The sequence below is a fragment of the Furipterus horrens genome, unplaced genomic scaffold, assembly GCF_987537825.1.
Source record: "Furipterus horrens unplaced genomic scaffold, mFurHor1.1.pri manual_scaffold_4, whole genome shotgun sequence".
In the NCBI taxonomy this organism is placed as follows: domain Eukaryota; kingdom Metazoa; phylum Chordata; class Mammalia; order Chiroptera; family Furipteridae; genus Furipterus; species Furipterus horrens.
In genome coordinates, this window is record NW_028327174.1 from 113,809,430 (window position 1) to 113,824,179 (window position 14,750).

Below are 14,750 nucleotides of genomic sequence, written 5' to 3' on the forward strand. Positions count from 1 at the left end.
TTTCTTTCTTTGCCTGGCTTATTTCACTAAGCATAATTCTCTCTAGTTCCATCCATGTTGTTGCAAATGGCAGGAGTTCCTTCTTTCTTTCTGCTACATAGTATTCCATTGTGTAAATGTACCACAGTTTTTTGATCCACTCATCTACAGATGGGCACCTAGGTTGTTTCCAGCACTTAGCTATTGTAAACAGTGCTGCAATGAACATAGGGGTGCATAAGTTCTTTTGAATTGGGGTTTCAAGATTCTTCGGGTATAATCCTAGTAGTGGAGTCGCTGGTTCAAAAGGCAGTTCCATTTTTAATCTTTTGAGGTAATTCCATACTGTTCTCCATAGTGGCTGCACCAGTCTGCATTCCCACCAACAGTGCAGTAGGGTTCCCGTTTCTCCACATCCTCGCCAGCACTTGTTGTTTGTTGATTTGTTGATGATGGCCATTCTGACTGGTGTAAAATGGTATCTCATTGTGGTTTTTATTTGCATCTCCCTGATGGCTAATGATGTTGAGCATTTTTTCATGTGTCTATGGACCTTCTGTATGTCCTCTTCGGAGAAGTGTTTGTTCAGGTCCTTTGCCCATTTTTTAATTGGGTTGTTTGTTTTCTTGATGTTGAGTCGTATCAGCTCTTTATATATTTTGGAAATCAGTCCCCTGTCTGTGATGTCATTGGCAAATATGTTTTCCCATATGGTTGGTTTCCTTTTCCTCTTGCTGATGTTTTCTTTTGCTGAGCAGAAACTCTATAGTTTGATGTAATCCCATTTATTTATTTTTTCCTTTATTTCTCTTGCTTTAGGAGATGTATCCGTGAAGAAATTGTTACATGAGATATCTGATATTTTCTTGCCTATGTTTTCCTCTAGGACTTTTATGGTGTCACGGCTTACATTTAAGTCTTTGATCCACCTTGAGTTTATTCTCGTGTGTGGTGTAAGTTGGTGGTCTAGTTTCATTTTTTTGCAGGTCCCTATCCAGTTCTCCCAGCACCATTTGTTAAAGAGGCTCTTCTCACTCCATTTGATGTTCCTTCCTCCTTTATCAAATATTAGTTGACCATAGAGGCCTGGGTTTATTTCTGGACTCTCTATTCTGTTCCACTGCTCTATATGTCTGTTCTTATGCCAGTACCAGACTATTTTGATTACAGTGGCTTTGTAGTATTGTTTGATATCTGGTGTTGTGATTCCTCCTGCTGTGTTCTTCTGTCTCAAGATTGCTTTTGCTATTCGGGGTCTTTTTTGGTTCCATATGAATTTATGGAGTATTTGTTCTAGGTCTGTGAAATATATCATTGGTATTTTAATAGGGATTGCATTTAATCTGTAAATTGCTTTGGGTAGTATGGCCATTTTGATGATGTTGATTCTTCCCATCCAAGAACATGGTATTTGCTTCCATTTATTTGTATCTTCCTTAATTTCTTTCTTCAATGTTATGTAATTTTCAGAGTACAGCTCTTTTATCTCTTTGGTTAAGTTTACTCCTAGGTATTTTATTTTTCTTGTTGCTATAGTAAATGGTATTTTCTTTTTTGTCTCTGTCTCTGCTATTTTATTGTTGGTGTACAGAAATGCCTTAGATTTCTGTATATTTATCTTGTACCCTGCGATTTTGCCAAATTCACTTATTATATCGAGTAGTCTTTTAGTGGAGTTTATAGGATTTTCTAGGTATACTATCATGTCATCTGCATATAATGAAAGTTTTACTTCCTCTTTCCCAATTTGGATGCCTTTTATTTCTTTTTCTTGTCTGATTGCTGTGGTTAGGACTTCCAACACTATGTTGAACAGCAGTGGAGAGAGTGGACAACCTTGTCTAGTTCCTGAGTTCAGGGGGAATGCTTTGTCCATTGAGTATGATGTTGGTTTCAGGCTTCTCATATATAGCCTTAATTATGTTAAGGTATGCTCCCTCTATTCCCATTTTGCTGAGTGTTTTCATCATAAATGGGTGTTGTACTTTATCAAATGCTTTTTCTGCATCTATTGATATGATCATGTGATTTTTGTCTTTCATTTTGTTTAGGTGATGTATTATATTTATTGGTTTGCGAATATTAAACCATCCTTGCATCCCTGGAATGAAGCCCACTTGATCATGAAGTATGATCTTTTTGATGTATTGCTGGATCCTGTTTGCCAATATTTTATTGAGGATTTTAGCATCTATGTTCATCAGTGATATTGGCCTGTAGTTTTCTTTCTTTGTTGTGTCTTGACCTGGTTTGGGGATTAGGATAATACTGGCTTCATAGAAAGAGTTTGGGATTTTCCCCTCTTCTTGGATTTTTTGGAACAGTTTGAGAAGGATAGGAGTTAGTTCTTCCCTGAATGTTTTGTAGAATTTGCCTGTGAAGCCATCCGGTCCAGGGCTTTTGTGTGCAGGGAGATTTTTGATTACTGTTTCAATTTCCTTCTTTGTTATTGGTCTGTTGAGACTTTCCACTTCTTCTTGATTCAGTTTTGGAAGGTTGTATGTTTCTAGAAATGTGTCCATTTGTTCTAGATTGTCAAATTTCTTGTCATACAGTGGTCTGTAGTAATTTCTAACTATCATTTGTATTTCTGAGGTATCAGTCATGATTTCTCCTCTTTCATTTCTGATTTTGTTTATTTGTGTCTTCTCTCTTTTTTCCTTAATTAGACTGGCTAGAGGCTTGTCGATTTTGTTTTTTTTTTTCGAAGAACCAGCTCCTAGTTTTGTTGATCTTTTGGATTGTTTGTTTAGTCTCTATGTCATTTAGTTCTGCTCTGATCTTGATGATTTCGTTCCTTCTTCTTGCCCTAGGCTTTGTTTGTTGTTGTTGTTCTAGTTCTTGTAGCTTTATGGTTAGGTTTTTTATTCGAGATTCTGCTATCCTTTTCAGATATGCCTGTATTGCTATGAACTTCCCTCTCAGGACTGCTTTTGCTGTGTCCCACAGGTTTTGGGGCTGTTGTGTGCTCATTATCATTAGTTTCTAGAAATTTCTTGATTTCTTCTTTGATGTCATTGTTAACGCATTCATTATTTAATAGCATGTTATTCAATCTCCATGAGTTTGGGTGTCTTTGATTTTTTTCTCTGAGGTTGATTTCTAGTTTCAAGGCATTGTGATCTGAAAAGATGCTTGATATGATTTCAATTTTCTTGAATTTGTTGAGGCTTGTTTTGTGACCTATTATGTGATCTATCTTTGAAAATGTCCCATGTGCATTTGAAAAGAATGTATATTTTGCTTCTTTGGGGTGGAAAGTTCTATATATATCAGTTAGATCCATGTGGTTTAGTGTATTGTTCAATGCCTGTATATCCTTGGTGTTTCTTTGCTTTGATGATCTGTCTATTGTTGATAATGGAGTGTTGAAGTCCCCTACTATGAGTGTGTTGTTGTTGATATCCTTTTTGTGGTCTTCTAGTATTTGCTTTATGTATTTGGGTGCTCCTATGTTGGGTGCATATATGTTTATCAAAGTCATATCTTCTTGAGGGATTGTTCCTTTAAGTATTATGAAATGTCCTTCTTTGTCTCTTTTTATTGCCCTTGCTTTGAATTCCGTTTTGTCTGATATGAGGACTGCTACCCTGGCTTTTTTTTCCGGTCCATTTGCTTGGAATATTTTTTTATATCCCTTTACTTTCAGTCTGTGTAAATCTTTTGTTTTCGGGTGTGTTTCTTGTAGACAGCAAATATGTGGGTCCTGTTTTCTTATCCATTCCGTTACCCTATGTCTTTTAATTGGAGCATTTAATCCATTTACGTTTAAGGTTATTATTGACGTGTACTTATTCATTGCCCTTTGTACCTCTGTTCCTCTCCTCTCTTGTTCTTTTCTTCTTTTTTCTTAGAACACTCCCTTTAGCATCTCTTGCAATGCTGGTTTGGTGGAGATGTATTCTTTCAGTCTTCCTTTGTCTGAGAAACTCCTTATTTCACCTTCTATTCTGAATGAGAACCTTGCTGAGTAGGGTATTCTTGGTTGTAGGCCTTTGTTTTTCATTGCTTGAAATATTTTTGACCATTCCGTTCTGGCTTGTAATGTTTCTGTTGAGAAATCAGTTGATAGCCTTATCGGAGCTCCCTTGTATGTTATTTGCTCTTTTTCTCTTGCTGCTTTTAGGATTCTCTCTTTGTCTTGAAATGTTGCCATTTTAATTATTATGTGCCTTGGAGTGGGTTTTTGGGGGTTCCTCTTCATTGGAACTCTCTGTGCTTCCTGAACTTGTATAACTTTTTCTCTCATCAGGGTCGGAAAATTTTCTGTCACTATTTCTCCTATCAGTTTTTCAATTCCATGGTCCTTTTCTTCTCCCTCTCTAATTCCTATGATCCTGATATTATTTCTTATCGTGCTATCCTGTAATTCCCTTACATCTTGTTCATATTTTTTCAATCTTTTTTCATTTTGCTGTATTGTCTGGGAGTTTTTCTCTACATTATCTTCTAACTCACTAATCCGATCCTCTGCTTCGTTTAGTCTGCTTTTGACTGATTCTACTGTGTTTTTCAGTTCAGTGATTGAATTCTTCATTTCTTCCTGGTTCTTGTTAACAGTTTCTATGTGTTTTTTTATGCTGGTGTAGTTCTCTGCAAGTTCCCTGTAATTTTCTTGGAGCTGCTGGTAACTTCCTTGGAGGTTGTCATAGTTGATTTTAAGGATGTCGAGTATATTGAGCTTCTTTACCACCATTGTTTTGAATTCCATGTCTGACATTTGGGCTATGTCTATTTCATCTATCTCTCTTTCTGAGGATTCCTCTTTTCTCTTCATTGAGGGGTTATTTTTGCGTCTTACCATGTTGGATTCTTTTTGTTTGTTTTTATTTATTTATTTATTTGTTCTTTGGAGGCGGTTGTCTGCTTTGACTTCCCTCCTTTGTGGTTTGAGTTTCTTTATCAGAGATCTGGGGGTTTCAGTGGTGCAGTCTCTTTGATATCCTGAGCCTGATGTTCTTGAGTTACCCTTTATGTTGTTTGTTTATGCTGTTTGGTTATATTTCAGATGTTCTTTGGTGGGATCTTCCTTCTGGTTAGTTGGTTGAGAGTCACTCTATCCACTTTGTCTTGAGTTCTTTTGTGGATATGCTGTTAAAAACATAAACACACACCCCAGGCAGGAGATCCACACCCTCAAAAAGTATCCCCCATTCTCTATCCCGCTAATGTCAGCCAACGAGCCCGTATTAATATAAATGTAAAGAGATTAGAGGTTTTATACCATAAGAAGAATAGATAAGAGTTGTTTTTGGGGAGGAAAAATATAATTTTTGATAGAGGGGGTGATTAATAATAGTTGAGAATGTGCAAGCCAGTAGGTAATATTTACATTGTATGTTAATAAAAATAGAAGAAAAGGATGGAAAAATGCATAATATAGTAAGAAAGTGAGATTGTATTGTATTGGGTTTATATAGTAATTATATTCTATTATTTAGAGTGATAAGGGGGCTAAACTAGACACACAAACAAACAACGATTAAAGAGAAAGGATGAGAAGGAGAGGTTATATGCAACACATTAGAGATAAAGTTTGTTGTTCTTTTTGGAAGGGGAGGAAACCCCCCCCAAAAAAAAACCCAAGGAAAGAAAGAAAGAAAGAAAGAAAGAAAGAAAGAAAGAAAAGAAAGAAGAAAGAAAGAAAGAAGAAAGAAAGAAAGAAAGAAAGAAAGAAAGAAAGAAAAAATTGGAAAAAAAAAAAGCGATGTTTTTACTCCGTTTTAGCCTTGGTGTGTCGCCTTCTTTTTCTGCGTCCTCAGCTGGTCTAGTGTGGCAGTTCAGAGGTTCTTCTTTCTTGCAGCAATGGTGCGCGCCCACGGTTGCCCGCACTGCCCGCTGGAGCCAGTTGAGGTGTCCTTGCGTGAGCGCCCCTGCACGCGCGGGGCGCACCGAGCGTTTACCCTGCGATTGGCGCCTATGGTTGCCAGGCTGAGGTGTTTTCACGCTCACGCGCCCCTGCCCTTAGTCCCGCTGAGCCGAGCTCCAGCTCCGGGAGTTGGTCTCTCGCCTCTTAGGGTGGGGCCCCGGACACTTGTGCTCAGTGGAAGTGAGCGTCTGTGAGTCGCTGCCTCCCGCTGTTCCGGCACCACAGCCGACTGCGTTCCCTCAACCGTCTTGGAGGGCACGAACAGAGCCTGAGCTAGTGGTCTGCTTTCCGGCCTGGGGCCCGGCGCCCACTAGAGCTGGCTAGGGGTGTCTGCTCACAGTCCTCTGCGTGTTCAGTGGGCCCTCCCTGTGCCCGTTGGGGCACTGATCTTATGTCCGTTGGGGAGTGTCTGAGGGACGCCTGGACTCAACGGCCCCGCGCACCTGGGCCAGTTAGTGAGAGCACTTCCCTATGCACACCCCCGCGACCCAAGGGGAGGGTGGGGGAGTGGATGAGCGCACCACTGCGCCTGCGCTCCTCAAGAATGGCCTACCATGCCCAAACTTTCCTCCCCTCTCCACCGTCCACTATAGAAAAATATAAAGGAGAGTTATGTTCTCATTTGCCTGGCAGCACGCTGTCTCCTGTCCTTCAGCGCCAATGCCACTTGGTCGAGTCCCGTCTCTGCCAGAGGGCAGAGATCCGCTCTCCTCCCAACTCCTCTCCTGAGTAGCCTGTGGTCGCCAAAAAGCCTTTGTGTGCTTCCAGCCGCAGCTCGGGCAGCCGCCCCAGTCAGGAATCCTGTTTCGTCCCCTTTTCCTCCGCTATCCTCACTAAACAGGTTGTTAGGTTGTTCCCAGATGGATTTTCTCTAATCCAGCAGTGCCTTGGCTCGGCTCCTGCCAGTGTCCAGCTGCTCACTGAGATGTTCTGTCTGCAATTAGCCCAAACTGCAGACGGGTCTCGGGAGCCTGAAACCACAGCCTCTCCTCACTCCTCCGCCATCTTCCCTGGGCTCAAACAAAAGGAAGGCAGAGAGGACTGGAGATGCTTGGGGAGAGTTTGGGATGGTGGCTTTGAGGGGAGAACTGGGGGAGCAGCCAACCGTGTCCCAGTGCTGACTCATTCCTAGTACTGCAGGCAGACCATTTCCCTCCGAGTGGCATCCTGTTTTTTCTTATACATTTTCTAGACACTACAAAAACCATAAAACATTTTAACTGCATTTACTTTCCTCATGGCATTTATTTTTTAACTTATAAACAGACTTCCAATCCCACAACACAGTTTTTACATAGTCAGGATTCATCCATTTGCATATTTACCAGTTGTGTCATGTCATTTCTTCTTGCCTCTGATCTTCCATCTGAAATCATCCTTTAATAGTGTACCAGTGACTAGTCTTTCAGTTTTGGTATAAAAATGTCTATTTTTTTGCCATTCTTGGAGGATATTTTCAGTTGGTAGGATTATAGGTTAACAGTTACTTAAGCATGTTGACATTTTCATTCCATTGTTATTTAGCTATCCTTGTTTTTGTTGGAAGTAAGCTGCCAATGTGTTTGTTGCTCCTTTGAAGATAATACATCCTTTTTCTTCTGACTTCTAATAGTTTCATTTTCAGAAGATTTATTATGTGCTATCTAAGAATATAAGTTTTTACTTTGCTTAGACTTCATGACTCCAGAGTTGACTTTTTAAAATGAAAGTTAGATTTTTTTTTTTTTTCATTCTCTCTTCCCATACTGCTCCTGCTCCATTCTCCTCTCCTCTCCTTTCCTCCTGAGACTTTGGTCTGCATGTGAGGTCTCTTACCCTATCCTTGGTCTCTTACATATATATTGTTCTCATCTTTTGTCTCTTGATTATTCCAGATATTTTCTTTAGATCTAACTTCACAGACCTTTTCCCATGGGTCTAAACTTCTATTCAAACTATGCATTAAATTTTAATTTCAGGTATTGTATTATTCAGTTGAAGACTTTATATTTATTGTTCCCTTACCTACATACACACACATCCCCTATATCCTTTTTTATAGTTTTCAGCTCTTTGCACAAATTCTGTCTTCTCTCTCCTTCACATAGTACTTTATAGTTTCCATTTTCTATTTCACCTAGTATTACCTGTCTTTTCTTGTGACTTTTGAATAAAGTGTGTCGGAAATTGAATTTGGAAATTTGTTTGTAAAGAGAATTTGAAGTCTAGAAGGTTTCTTGTTGTTTTCGTTTGTTTTTGGGTACTTTACACACTCTTTTTGGCCATCTTGTGTAAAGTTTCTGGTCAGGGATCTTTACTGTTTAAAAGTTGAAATACCTCTTTATTACTGATTTATTGAAGTTCGCTATATATTCTTTGCCATATACAGTTGACCCTTGAACAAGTCCGGGGTCAGGGTTGCTGGCCCCTCCATGCAGTTGAAAATCCACACTAGTCAGCCCTCTGCATATGTGGGTTCCCAAATGCAGATCAAAACCACAGTTGACCCTTGAACAACATGGGTTTGAATTGCTTAGGTCCACTTATATGTGGATTTTTTCTATCAGTCTGTGGCTTGTCTTTTTATTTTCTTAATGGTGATAGTGAAATGGCAGAGATTGTCATTTTGTCAAGGTCCAATTTATCAAATTTTGTTTGTTCAGTGATTTTTTTAAATGTATTTATTTTTAATTGTTGTTCTATTACTGCTGTTCCATTTTTTCCCTCATTGCTCTCCCCTCTCTCACCCACTCCCCCTTCTTTCACAGTCAGTCCCCGTACTGTTGTTCATGTCCATGGGTCATTTATACTAGTTCCTTAACTAAACCCTTCCCCTTCTTTCCCCTCTTCTCCCCCTCCCTCTCCCCTCTGGTCACTGTCAGTCTGTCCCTTGTTTCCATGATTCTGGTTCTATTTAGCTCATTTGTTTGTTTTGTTCATTAGGTTCCTGTTGTTCAGTGATATTTTAGTTTTACTTAAGGACTCTTAGCTTCTTCCAAGACCGGGGATATTGCAGTCAGGCCTGTAAGCCACCTCAAATTAACTTCTGTGTATGGTTTGATATAGGGGTAGTTTTTTTTGTTTTTTTTTGTTGTTGTTGTTTTTTTTTTTTGCTGCAGTATATCTCTGGTTGTTACCAGCATATGCCTTTCCGTAGACATTCTTCAAGTGGCTAAGCATGTGTAGGTTCATTTCTGAAGTCACCGTTTTGTTCCATTGAGCCATTCTTTAACCCTTATGATAAAACAAAACCCTTTTAATCATTGAGGCTTTACAGTAAGTTTAATATCTGATTGTGAAAGACCACCAACATTGATCTAGATTTTTCTAGGTTTTTAATATTTCCATATACATTTTGGAAACATCCTGTCAATTTCTACAGAATAGCCTGCTGGGATTTTGATTGAGATTGTATTGTTGGGGTTTTTGATCAACTGGGTGAGATTTGACATAACAGTATTGAATGCTCCTATGAACTTGACGTTTGTTTGTTTATGTCTTTTTTATTTTCTCAGAGCAAAGTTTTGTAGTGTTCAGAGTAAAGGTGTTACACACATTTTATTAAATGTATCCCTAGGTAGTGGATATTTTGGAATGCAGTTGTAAATTGTATTGTTTAAAAATTTTATTCTCCAGTTGTATGTTAGTATATAGAAATCCAGTTGAGTTCTGTATCTTGTGTCCTGCAATCTTGCTAAATTTGCTTATTAGTTTAGAAATTGATTTGTTCACACTTGGATTTTCTCCATATACTATCTTGTCATCTGTAAATAAAGATGGTTTTACTTTTTTTCCCAGTCTGTGCCTCAATTCCTTTCCTTGTCTTGGCTAGAACTTCCCAAGCATTTGGACTAGGAGCAGGAGGGCCTTTCGGGAAGTGCAGCTGGCCTTTCACAGTAGCACAGGATGGGCTGCAGGTACTGCAGAGTCCCTTCACAGGGACTCAGCTGCTGCGCTCTTCTTAAAGGAATGTGGAATTCCTTAGATGCCCTCCCTGCATCCGTGGAGAGCATCAGGTGAGGTTCTCCCTTGGAGTGTAGCTGGGGGAGGTACAGCAATTTCTACTGTGACAGCAGGATTGCATTCCTGGGATAAACCCCACTAGGTTGTAATGTTTTATTTTTAGTTGCTGCATTAGACCTACCAACATTTTGTCACGGGGATTTGAAGTTTGTTAAGCACTTGCCCCTCACAGCTCCCTGCTGCTCTGGTCCTCCTGCAATGGCACTGACTGGTCAAACAGTAGGCCTTTTGGGTTGGGGTGTGAAGTCTCTCATGATGTCCTCAGGGGTCAGGCCCAGACAGGGCCGGTTCTGGCCTGTGGACAGCTGGGGCACTGAGCTCAGAGTTAGCTGGGCTGCAGATTTGGAGAGCGAGGGAAGATGGGCCTCTGCTCCTGGTCCCACCTGTCACTCTTGTATCAGCTGTCAGGTGACCCGTGGTAGGTCTTGGAACACTCTTGAGGATGGAGAAACTGCAGGGACCCTCGGGGCCACTGGGGGAGGCCAGGTAATTGCAGCCACATGTGCCCTCCCCTTCTTGTCTTATAGATGAATACACCTCGAGCAGCAGTGAGGACACCATGTCTGGCCCTGGCACCTGACCCTCTACCCACCACGGTCATTCCTGGAACTGCTCTGGCCCTGCCTATGCCCATACCAGGTACTTCCCTCTCTGGCCTCTCAGCCCCACCTTATGCACTGCCTCTGGGCCAGTACAGAAGCCTGCTCTCAGCTCCAGTTTCCTGGGGTCCCTGGGCAGCCCAGGCAGGCAGCCGAAGCCCTACCTGGGGACCATGCTTGGGCACAGCTGGTGGGCCTGTGCTCCCTGAGTTCTTATGGCTATCTGTGGTCAGCACGGCAGGCCCCAGGCTGCGGACGGTGTAGCCCTGTCTAACCACTGGCCAGATGGAATGTGAATTAAATAGCCAAGAGGAGCCGGGTTGTGGTTTGGCCTCCTAGTCCTGCCCTGCCTGCCCGAGGGTGCCCAGTGGAGGGGCCCGCGTGAGGGCTGCCCTTGCTTCCTTTATTGCTGCAGATCCCATTTCCTCTTAGGGTCCCATGGCCTACACTCAGTCTTTGCATCCACTTCCTATACTTGAATCAATGTTTAGAACATTGTAATCACCCTGGAGAATTACAGTGCAGCTTTTCTGTTTCCTGATGGAAACAAATGTTTAAAAAGTCGTGTTTTGGAAAAGGTGTATTTCATTTACAATTGGCTTGTGCGTTGATATCTTTATTTCCCATTTTAAGTTGCAGAGAGATATAAATGGTTTACAAATCTGAAACTACAGTGTGATCTTTAGTTTTCTGCTGTAAATCGTATTAAAAACAAAAAATACTGAACTAGTGACCTTGAGTACTGAAGAGTTGCACATGGTAGGGGAGCTCTGCTTTCTGTTCATAAAAGGAGGTCTCTCTGGGCTTCTCCATCACTGGTAGCAAACCGATGGACATACACTCAGCTGCAGCACTGTGGGTGCCGTCAGCAGGACATGTAGGGCAGCAAGGCTCCTGGGGCCATGCATTGCTAGCACATCGGGTCTCAGTAAGGAACGGCAGCAGCAGTGTAGAACCTGCTGGGAAGTTTTAGGTGAGCAGACATGCCCTCAGGACCAAAAGCCAGGCAGGGCTGCTGTGAGGTGAGGAAGGTAAGGGCATGTGTCTGCATTGCAGGAGCACAAGCTGGAGGCCTTACAAAGAGAGCACCACCCCTTTGGCTCTGGGTTCCACCCACCCTCCTGCTGGCCCTCCTTCCTTTTCCATTATCTGCACTGAAGCCTGTGGGCACCTGTGCCTCCTCTGCGGCATGCTCACAGGCTGCTCAACCCACCTTGCCCCCCAGACTGCTCTCCAGGCACCACAACTGCCCAGCTAAGGGCAGGGTGTTCCTCCCCTGGAGATGTCAGCCAGATTCCTCCTAGACAGGCACCAAACAGCCCCCCAGAGGGAACTAAAGGCCCTGCTCCTCACTGACCAGGATGTTGCTCACTCCTCACAGGGAGGAAGCTGGTTGGACTGACCAGCTATGAATTGTAGAATTCTGCTGTACTTTGAGACCTCACTAGAAATGGCTAACTTACTTTGGTTTAAATTTATTATTCCATCCATTCCATTTAGAATTGAATTTTCTGGGTGATTATCTTTTGCCAGAGTACGATGCTGTACTCAGAGATTTCTTTCTCTGTGATGTGCCCCTTGGTCCTTTGTTGAGTTTAGAATGCCTGGTTCCCAAGGGCAGTGGAAGCCACCCTCCCCAACACTCACCCCATCCCCACTGCATGGACGTGAGGTTTGGAGCCTTGTACACAAATGATCAGTGGCACAGAATCCTCAAGAGATTGTGTATATGAAGGGGAAAAATAAACATTTTTGCTTGAAAATAGTGTGGAACAACTTTGTCTTTCTCTCTGTCCACATAAAAGCTGAACCAGCTAGCTTCATAGGGAAGGCAGCTGGCTCTGTGGGCAGGTAGTGGGTACCATCTCCCTCGTGGGAGCCAGATGTGATGGATTCTGAACTTCAGGTTCAGGGGATGAGAATGGGGTGTCAGGTGGGACCCGGTCTTCTGCACACAGCACCCACTGGATGTGCCCTGGGCCCCAAGGATACCAGCCTCTGTGGACTTTGGACCTGGGTTCGTCTGTTCACTCTGCGTTCAACCACTTTGTACCTGAGCCTCATACAGATGTGGGGTGGGCTCTGCTCTATGGACAAAGTGAGCCTTGTGGTTGACTAAATGGTGTCCTTGACCCTTATCTACATTAACTGTTAACAAGAAAGCTGGGTTTGCATGACTCTGGATGATGTGCAGAGGGAGGTGTCAGGCTCTATCTAGGTCTTGTGAGAGGAGGATTTGGAGCTGGGTCATGGAATAGACTCTGCCGTCCTGTAGGCACAGGGCCATGGTGCAGGTGTGGGTTTGGGGAGGGTTCCCCTCCTGACCCCCTTCTCTGCACCCCCAACCCTGTGGAGCTCAGCATGTTTCCATGGCCCTTGATAGCCTTGTGCTCAGTGGCCTTTGCTCTTGCATTCACTCAAGCTGGGTGTCACAGTGCCTCCTGTTCCACCCAGCTAGGGTGGCTGCCCTGGTCTACAAGTCCCACACTACAACTGAAGATGCAGTCAGGCTTTGTGCCTCTGCTTACAGAGGGTTGGGGACATCCAGCTGCATTTGGTGCCTCATCTCAGTGCTGGCCTTGGGCAGAGGCCAGGGCATCTTAGGGTTGCTGTGCCCAGTCATCCAGAGGCAGCTTGCTCCCTATCCATTCAGGTGTGGATGTGCTGGGAGGCACTGTCTGGTTTGGGGCAGTTGCTCAGTGTGGAGGTGGTCAGCAGGTGGAGGTTGCAGGAGTCCATCTGCACAGGGCATTGCCTAGTGCAGAGGTGGCCGGCCAGCGCGTAGAGGCTTCCGGGGTCTGCACAGGGTAGTTGCCCAGTGTGGAGGTGGCCAGTGGACAGAGGTTGCCGGCATCCATTTGCACAGGGACAGCCAAGCCTTCCAGCCCCCTGAGGAACACGTCTGCTTTGGTGTCACTGCTCCACCTTCCAGGACCTGTTGTGACCATATAGGGCCTGTAATGAGCTGTGGTGGTTTTGTTTTCTAGATTCTGAGAGTGAGAAGCCCAACTGAGCCCAGGCAGGCGGACCTGACCCAGACGCCAGGCCCTGTGTCATCATGCAGAGAAGGCGAGCCTACACCTTGTGTCAGTTCACACTGTTTTGTAACCACTTTCTAAGCATTTTTTAAATTCACAATTGGAAACACAAATGTAATGCAACAATAAAAAATATTTTGGGGGAAAAAGGACTTTGGTTTTTCAAACTCTCCTTTTCAGTAGTCCCAGACAGGCTGATGGCCTGAGATGGCAGTGAGCAGGGGCGGGTGCTGCAGCTATGGGAACCACAAGGCAGGATGGTCTGGGTCACCCTTAGCCAAGGGTTCTGGTTGTGGTAATGAGCCTTTGCAGTTCACAGGGTGCCACAGTGCCCCTCTTAGTTCAGGATCCTTGTATCTGACAGCAGCCAGGACAAGTCAGGTGGGCAACAGAGTCACACCTCTTAGAGAAGCAGCCTAGGCCTTGGATGGCAAGTGGCCTGGCCCATTTCTGGGTGTTTCCCCCTTCAGACCTAGGGCAATGCCTGTTCTTTGCAGGGCCCTGGAGGCTGAGCAGCAATGCCCATCTCAGGGGGTGGCCCCTGGCCTGCACAAACTTGGACCTTTGCACACACATCTGTTCGTTTCGCTGACTCTCTGGCTGTCTTGCTCTGTGGCACATGGAAGCATGTTACCCCTCCCCCCAATACACCCTGGCACAGGGCATCCTGCTGGCTGGAATGGCTCTTCCCCCAGAATCCACATACACTCTCAAGAAGAGATGGTCTAGGTCTGAGACTCCTGGCTACAGAAGGTGGCAGTTGGCCCTTGTGGGCTATCCCCCATGGTGGGGTCCTGGAGCCCACTGTGAAAAGTAGGGAACCTCCAAGTGGCCCCACGGGGAGACATGGGTGGTAGAATCACAGCCTTGTCCATGGAACCCACTTATGTTAGGGCTGGGGCACTGTGGTAGGACTCAGGGGCCCTCACATCAGGATGGGGGACTGCATTTTTGTTTTCATTGATTTCTGGTGGCAACTGAGTGCTTCCTTGCTAATGAATGCAGGGTGGGGATAGCAGCACCTGGGGCACGTCACCTCTGCGGTCCACAAATGCTGCGTATGATATTGCAGTTGTTACAGGTGCCCCTAGACGTCATTTTACCTCAGAAATGCCAGCCCCTTTGACTCACTTCTGTCCAACTGACTGATCAAAGCAGAGCAGTGTGGATTTCCTATCTCCCACGGCTTCCCAGGGGACTTATGGGTGCAGTGTGGGGACATGCGGGCCTGGTGTGGCAGTGTGTGTGGCGGCTGCCCACACC

At 44.1% G+C, this 14,750-nt stretch overlaps 1 protein-coding gene across 12 annotated transcripts in view; it reads left to right on the top strand.

Moving 5' to 3' along the window:
* WNK2 (WNK lysine deficient protein kinase 2) overlaps nucleotides 1–13,626 on the top strand; it is a 153,862-nt gene extending 140,236 nt beyond the window's left edge. For 9 of the 12 annotated variants that reach the window (XM_090273953.1, XM_090273954.1, XM_090273955.1 and 6 more), the window contains 2 exons: nucleotides 10,378–10,489; nucleotides 13,437–13,626. In XM_090273953.1, the coding sequence (XP_090130079.1) occupies nucleotides 10,378–10,489; nucleotides 13,437–13,462 (138 nt within the window). In that variant the 3' untranslated portion in view covers nucleotides 13,463–13,626. Of the gene's footprint in view, nucleotides 1–10,377; nucleotides 10,490–13,436 lie in introns of those variants that run through there. The other 3 variants (XM_090273956.1, XM_090273957.1, XM_090273964.1) reach the window with 2 other exon arrangements.
* Nucleotides 13,627–14,750: the final 1,124 nt, after the last annotated feature.